This window comes from Propithecus coquereli, unplaced genomic scaffold (assembly GCF_000956105.1).
Source record: "Propithecus coquereli isolate 6110/MARCELLA unplaced genomic scaffold, Pcoq_1.0 Scaffold83, whole genome shotgun sequence".
Classification (NCBI taxonomy): Eukaryota; Metazoa; Chordata; class Mammalia; order Primates; family Indriidae; genus Propithecus; species Propithecus coquereli.
The window spans coordinates 556,100-564,021 of record NW_012154507.1 but is presented as its reverse complement, the minus strand read 5'-3'; the positions used below and the strand labels follow the sequence as shown (position 1 = coordinate 564,021).

The 7,922-nt window shown below is 37.2% G+C and overlaps 1 protein-coding gene across 1 annotated transcript in view; it reads right to left on the bottom strand.

Moving 5' to 3' along the window:
- Positions 1-2,326: 2,326 nt before the first annotated feature.
- LOC105825866 (chromosome unknown open reading frame, human C14orf37) overlaps positions 2,327-7,922 on the bottom strand; it is a 134,833-nt gene continuing 129,237 nt past the window's right edge. Inside the window, exons 7-8 of the mRNA XM_012663768.1 lie at positions 3,330-3,464; positions 2,327-3,086 (exon numbers count right to left, since the gene is read on the bottom strand). Coding sequence (XP_012519222.1) covers positions 3,018-3,086; positions 3,330-3,464 — 204 coding nt within the window. The 3' untranslated portion in view covers positions 2,327-3,017. The remainder of the gene's footprint in view (positions 3,087-3,329; positions 3,465-7,922) is intronic.

Genomic DNA, 7,922 nt, shown 5'->3' with positions numbered 1-7,922 from the left:
TGCTCCCCTAGCTGTGTTTTCAAACTCTCAAGCCAGGGCTTGACAACCCCAAGCTCCTTCCCTAGAGACTCAGATTCAGTAGGTCTCAAGTGAACCCTTGGAATCTGTATGTTTAACCAGTGCCTCAGGAGATTCTTATGAGCTGGCAAGTTTGGGAAACACTGCCTCTCCCTCTGAGAGTAAGACCAAGTCCCTGTCCCTGCAATGGGACACCGGCAGCTCTGGCTGAGTAAATCTGGTCCAGGGGGGAAGGTGTTCACGACTGAAGCTGCAGTAACCAGCCCTCCTTTCCAGCCAGCCTTATTTGTTCCTCTGTTCAAGCTTAGTTATTAGAATCAAGAGTTGAATTTTTATTTTTAATGTGCCAATATTTTAGGTAAACCCACCAGTGCCTGACTATTGCTGTTCACGTGGACTACAGTATAACCAGTGGCCAGCACTTCCATCTGGTGGCAGCACCCTTAATCTGAGTCCCAGGTTTTTTTTAGAACATGACAAGCTTTTCTGATCCTCTTAATAATCTAAACCAACCACTGAAAATAATCACTCCACAGCCACAAGCAACAGGGAAAATGACCAAAATAAACATACCAGTTGTGTCATCCACTGACCTTCCACTCAATCTAGATGTTTAAATGGCTTTGTACAGAAACCTACCATGATCTAAGTAACGTCTTTCCCTTTAAACAGTCACATGTCCCAAAAAGGGCTGCAGAGACATTTCTGCTTAAGTCTAAATTCATATATTATACATATCATCCCCACAACCCTCTGGACAAGTGAAAATATAGGTCTGTTATTTGTGAATTTATTATACTATAGTTTGAAGATTCAACCTATTAGCCAAGATCTAGTTAAGACTACAGATTGAGTAGCCCTATGCATTAGTGGCCATTAATATCACTCACGTGTTGTTGAATTAAGCAGCTTATTGTATATTCTCTATAAATAGCTTGTCAAAAATACAAAGACTGTAATACCACACCATGCTCACTTACTCCTAACACTTACAGAAAGGGGCTGCTCTCAGAAAAGGAAAACATCCTCATGCAGTATGAGGATGTTTCTACTCATGAAATTACCAACTACTTAGAATGTCATGGATCTGAATTCTATTTTTAAAGTCTGATCTTGAGCTTATTTGCCAATGTTTAACTTCTATTTGCCTGTTCAGAAATTTTTATTTCTCTTGATCAATTTCACACATTTGCTTACATCTCCTGGCAAAAAGAATTAAAATTATTTGATGAAAACATTCTTGTGAGCCAGCCATCATTCAAGAATGGATTCTGGGAAGGTTTCTCTATTAGTTCCATTGGGTTGAGACCAAAGTTAATGTGATTGTAAAGGAAACAACTGAAATGGGGAGGGAAAGAACTTGTGTGAGTGAAAGAGAAATTAGAAAGGCATCATTCATTTAACAAAGATAGAAACTCATATCAAATGTTCCTTGACCAAGCAGCTATTTCTTTAGAAACTTTGTTTTAAAGAGTCACTCCGAAATGTCACTACTTCCTCCAAAGTGTATGAAAAGGACACTGAACTTAAGACAGGGATACATGGTTTTGAGTCCAAGTAGGTTCTCATGCTGATTCTCCCTGGGTATAACTCTGGATAATCATTTCACTTCTTTGCTTCAGTTCCATCTTCAGTTAAATGAGAGAATAGAAACATATGTCCCACCTCCCACAGTAGCTATTAAGACTAACTGTGCAACTTGCCTTTAACGTAGTAGAACAGCCTCTAACAAATGTAATACAAGTGATTGTATTATCAGTAATCTTTATTCTTTCACGGAAATGAGTCAAAACTCAACTGCAAGTCCCACGTGCCCAGATTCACATAGGGCATTTGAATATCCTATTAGGTATAGGGCAGGGAATTACATTCCAAAGGAAATGAAAAATGATCTAAAATAGCCCAACATCCTAACAATGGGATACCTGAGAGAGGCTAATTTTCCACAGGCTCTATTGTGCACGAGAGCTCTGGCCACTAGGCCTGCCTCTACCACAGAATGTCTCTTTTCCTACCAAAGTCAAATAAGGGCCAATGATGGCTTACTCTTTCCATGGCCAAGACCACAGCCATGAAAAAGCAATGCTCTGAATTAGTCACAGCAGTGGGCAGGAAAGCACAGAACCAAATGGCAGAGATAAATGCTCTGGGAGCTCACCTACCCTCATTTTCTTCTTGATTTCTTCCGAATTTCTTCTTTGCAAAGTCAAATAGTATACAGAAAGGATATCTCTTAAGGAAAAATATGTAAGACTCTGTTGATAGGCTGTTGGACTCAATCACACTATTCAAGAAAGCAAGCATATACTAAGATTAAAAGTCAATTTAATGTAGTATTTCTAGTGCATTTTTTCCTTGCCAAGAATAAAAATAAAACACAAGGTGAAAAATAACAAAACTAGGAGACGGAAGTACATAATGCAAGATCTACATACAAATCTACATATAATCCTAACGCACTGAGAGATCTTCTTGATGAAAAAGATTTCATTCTGAGTTGCTGTTAGTTTTAATGCAAATGCAGTATCTACCATTGCCAACAAGCCTATCGGTTCAAGTAAGTAGAGTGCAATCATGAGAAGTATTTTTTGTTAAGATTTCTATTTCAAAGTCAAGCATGACTTGGCAGCAACAATCATTATACTTAATGCAGGTTAATACAAACCAAGGAAAAGACACTGTGGAAAAATACAAAATATTTACTCTACCTAACCTAACAACTCCTACTGAACAATATATATGCTGCATATTTATGAATTGTAGCCCACAGCTGTGGAAAATTCACTACAGAATAGAACCAAACACTGCATGTTATATTTAGTATACAGCATGACTTTTCTGCTCAGTACAAGAAAAACCTACTACCCAGCAGATACTAGGACTGATGATGGCCTGATAGCAGCAATGTGTCAGGATGTTGTTCTTTTTTGTTTTTTTGCCCCAAAATAAAAAATAAAGTAATAGCATTGTTGAATATCCCAATTAAACCTCCATCCAATTCAAAATTCATCTTCAGAGCTGTCGGCTAAGAGCATTACTCGATCTTGCATGCTGTTGAATTCTCTCTGCTAGAGAAAGAAAACAGAAAAACATTAAACTCTTTCTGCAGCAGAGCAAAGCTGAGAAACAGGCCCACTTTAAAAGATATACTAATGAACAAAGCCAAGGCAGCAGCTGCTATGGCAAATCCAAACCACTGGGCACGTCAATACTGTTCATGCATCATTAAGCCCCGTGTGCCTTATTAAGCAAATTAGATAAGCAAAGAATGTTCTGAAACTGATTAGGTTTTGCTATTGTTGGTTCCATACCTTTCTTTTATGCCTTTTGAAGCCATTTCTCCTTCGGCGATTCATAACCTTAATGCTGTAGAGAGCTCCCAAGATGAACAAGGCACCAGCTATCCCAACCCCTACAGGGACCAGCATCCCAGACATATAACCAGCCTGCACAGAAAAGGACACACGTATTAGGATGCTAAACAGACCACTGCCCTGGGTTTCTCATTTCTGCTGGATGGCAGCAGGTTTTTAGACACTTTGAATTTTCATGTTTGCTTTGTTGTAACATAAAATAGAGCCTAGAATAAAGTTACTTTTCAGGGAGAAGGCAACAGAGAGAGAGGTATGACTATTTTGGGATATTTCAAATACTTATAAGTAAGTACTGAAATAAATCAGCCAGACTTAGTGGCACCTCCAGCCACTTGCTTATGCACATTTGTCAACATCAGTTTTGGGTGACAGAAATATAATTTGTATTAAAGATGGATGAAGTAAGCTTCTGAGAATGCCAGGACTATTAAAATGCTATAAATTGGAAATATCAGCCAGGGCCAAGCTTCAAGGGGGTTGAAGTGTCCTCTGGAATAGCATTTCTTGGAGGGTAAAAGGAGGATCTTGACAGTAGTGGTTTTCTCTCTCTCTCTCTCTCTCTCTCTCTCTCTCTCTCTCTGTCTTAGCTGCATTACAGTCAGAAAGGAAAGACAAAAGTGCTTGTAAGTGAGTAAAAGGCAAGGGCTTCTGGAAGCAACAGGGAAGAAGAGGGCCTGCAAAAGCAAGAGGAAAGATTTTAGATGGAGTAGAAGCAGAAAAGACAAAAAAGGTGAGAGTACGCACATAAAATGGATTAATCTCTATGAATGGAATAATCTCCCCAGATTATTCCAAACAAGACCAAAACTGGGGATAAGGAGGGAATTCTGAGTGTCTCCAGCCCCAAAGAAAGGAAGTGGCAGAAAAGGGCACAGAGATCGCTGCCGACAACGTTGGTGTCTCTGAAAGAGCCTGGAGGAATCAAACCCGTGTGTGCTTCCAACATCCCCAAAGTGTCGCTATGGATACCTCAGTCCTAAAACAGCAGCAGGATCCCCACATACTCCCCGGCTTCCATAAGTAACTCAGGACCTACCCAAGCTCAGGGCAAGCCCTCATACTAAGGCTGATTCCTGCACCTTAGTCAATAAGACTCCTATTGGACTAGAGGACTGTGTCCTAACCTAGAGCCCTGTCATGGGGGAACATAGATACTGGTTTGTCTCCCAAAAACCCCCTCCTAGAAGACAGGCAAAGTACATAAACAATTAAAGTTTAAAAGCGCTAAGGACTTTTGATAGGCATGGGGGGGTGTAGCATGAGTTTGCTCTTTTATTTGACTATGTCTAAAATTTCGAATATAGCACAAACTCTTTTTAGTATCTTTCAGAATGAGCCAAAAACAGAGAGAGACAGAGAATAAAAGTCTTCCCAAAATTGCTGAAGTTTGCAGGCTGTGCCACTTTCCCAAGATTTCTCATAGTAAATCCAAGGAATCAATGAGAACTTACAAAACTGCAGCACCCTCCTCTCTTGCTCAGCAGCCTCTCACTGCTTCTGCCTCCCAGAGTCTTAAGTTAGGACAAAATACGGAAATATTTTTACATTAATTTGAGAACAATAGCATTTTTCATCAGTGTACTAAGTATTTTTCCCCAAGAAATAAAGCCCAGTCATTTTTCAATAAATTAATATGCTTCGCAGAACCCAACATTTTCTAAAGTTCTTCCAGATTTACTTAAAGCTTAAAAAATTCTGTAATTTTCCATGTGGAAAAACACTGGACAATAGCAAAGTTTTGGTGCTCTCACCAGAATCGTATGTTTTTTTAAATCGCCGTTCCCAGTGCATGGAAACGTATATATATACGTGTTGAAATGTAATCAACTTTATGCCTAGCTGAGTAGGCTTTTCAGAGCTACGTATCCAGAGGTTGATTTTTTTGAGCTTTTAGAAGGTCAACTCAATCGGTCTCTCTGTGGGCCACCTCGTGCTATGTAACTTAACGCCATACCAATAATATGAATATTCCACGATATGTCACTATTTCCATATTTCTTACTGACACACTTAACCTTCTTATTTCTAGAACTTTATTTTTTCAAATTTTTTTATTGACATATAAAATTGTATGCATTTATTTAATATCATATACAACATCATGTTTTGAAGTATATATACATTGTAGAATGGTTAAATCTAGCTCTAGAGCTTTAAATCATTTAGATGTCACAAAAATTCAGTTTTATCTCTCTTTTTGTCCCTCTTTCTTTCTTTTTTTTTTTTTGGTGGCATCTGCCTTGCTTTAAAATTGCAAATAAATTACAAGATGGAAGCAAAGCAACCTGTCATCTTCAAATATAATTTGACCATTCATCTTTCAAAACTGACTGAGAGAAAATAAGCTCATCTTTTAGAATTGTTCATGACTTGCTTTCTTCAGAAATGAAAATAAATAAGATGGCATGCACCTATTTTGAAGTTATAAATTCTATCTAGTACCTTTTCTCTGTTCAACATTATGGCACACGTGTGCCCCCAGATGTTACACCCTGAGAAGAACACAATTGTTCCAATGTATTAATGCAAACAAGAATGCATAACCTGAACCTAATCATGAGGAAACATCCAACAAACCTTACGTAAAGAATATTCTATTAATATTTTTTTAAAAAAAGGACTGCATTCTTTAAAAATGTCAGTGTCACATAAGACAAAAGATTGCTATAAAAATGTTCCAGGTTAAAGGAAATTAAAGAAACATGACAACTAAATGTGTTACATAATCCTGGACTGGATTCTGTCAAGAGAAGAACAAATACTTTTATTAATATAAAGGATATTGGGGGTCTGTTGAAATATGGATGACAGATGCCATAAAAGTATTCTATTGAAGTTAAACATACTCAAGCTAATAACTACACTAAGATTTGCTAACAAAATATTCCTACTCTTCGGAAATACACACTGAAGTATTTAGAGGTAAACAAGCCATGGTGTGTGTAACTTATCCTCAAATGTTTCAGGTAAAAAAGAGGAGAATGTGCCAGCAAAATGAGCAAGCAAATGGGGTAAAATGTTAACAATCGGTGCATCTGGGTAAAGGTGTAGGAATGTTCTTCGTACTACTCTTACTCTTGTATCTTGTCTGGAAGCTTTAAATTATTCCCGAATAAAGTTTTAAAATTTTTAAGTGGACTATAAGTCAAATAGCACTAGATATACTTTTGTTTGTTTGGCTTTGGAGGTTTTTTGTTTGTTTATTTGTTTGTTTGTTTGTTTGAAGTATATGAGAAAAGTATCCTTTCCTTTAAGGATAGTATATTTATTCAGAAACATCTGTGTGAAGAAGCTGTAAGATAACCAAAGGACACACTGTACTACCTAAAATCTACTGAATTGAGACAGTGTCATTATGATTTCTATGCAATGGTGGTTCTCAAACTGGAGCATGCATCAGAGTAGACAACAACAACAACAAATAGAATAATTCAGAACTTGTGAAAACACCACCCTTTCTATATCCAGCTAACTAACAGACACCTAATATTGGAACGATAAAATGAAGCTAACCTGAGAGAGTATCCTGGTTTGGCTGTTCTAAGGGATTCTGTGACTTTCATCAAGGAGACAGTAGTTTTGTTCTCAAATGGTTCCTGAAGATAATGACTAAGAAGACTTTTATAGATGATAAACATTATAGGTGGATGGGTGGATGGATATATGGAAAGACAGATAAAGAGAGAGAGTAAGCTATCAATACACATGTGTGTGATTTGTCCAAATCAAGTGATCATGTAATATTTCAAGCATGGAGGAAGGGGGAGATGGGGAAGATGAAGACATAGGCATTAAATAAGACAACTACTATTGGAGTCTCAAATTTTCTTCTTCCAATTTTCTTTTAAATTAAAACATACTGAAAAAAATACTGCAGAAGAAGGTGAAGAAAAAGCTGAAAAAACATCAAAATAAGCCAGAAAACCAGGGGCCACACATGAAATTATTTATCTTAGTGAAAAGGAACAAGAAGGTCATATCAAGATTCTGAGACAAGAATGAAGGGTTCATAGGAATAGAAAATACAGCCTTTCTCCAAAACTGCACAGATTTGTAAAGGGAGTGGTGAAGGTATATCTACATGCAGTAAGAAATTTAGCAATATCAAACTTCAAAACAGCCTACATGCCAAGAGTTATTTTAAGTCTATTTTTTGTCTTTTTTTTCTTTAACTCAGAAGGATATTTTCTGGAGAAGCAAAGACATGGATTCTTAGATTAACATACCAAAGCCTATTTAATTTTAATTATGTTATATTTTCTCATGAAAAATAATAAGAAGCACTACCAATGTAAATAAATCCAGTTCTAAACTTTTGAGCTTTTCTTCCCCCAAAACTTTCCTCAGTCCTTCCGATCATCTGTCCTTTGCACAACTGGACCCATTATGAATACCAAAACAGCCTCCACTGACCTCAACAGCCTTAAAATTTTTCAGTGTTACTTTTAATATATCTGAACACAAAATAGTCTCATTCTCAAACACTGTACATGTTAAATTTCACTGAGAAGCAAAAAAAAAAATAGTGAG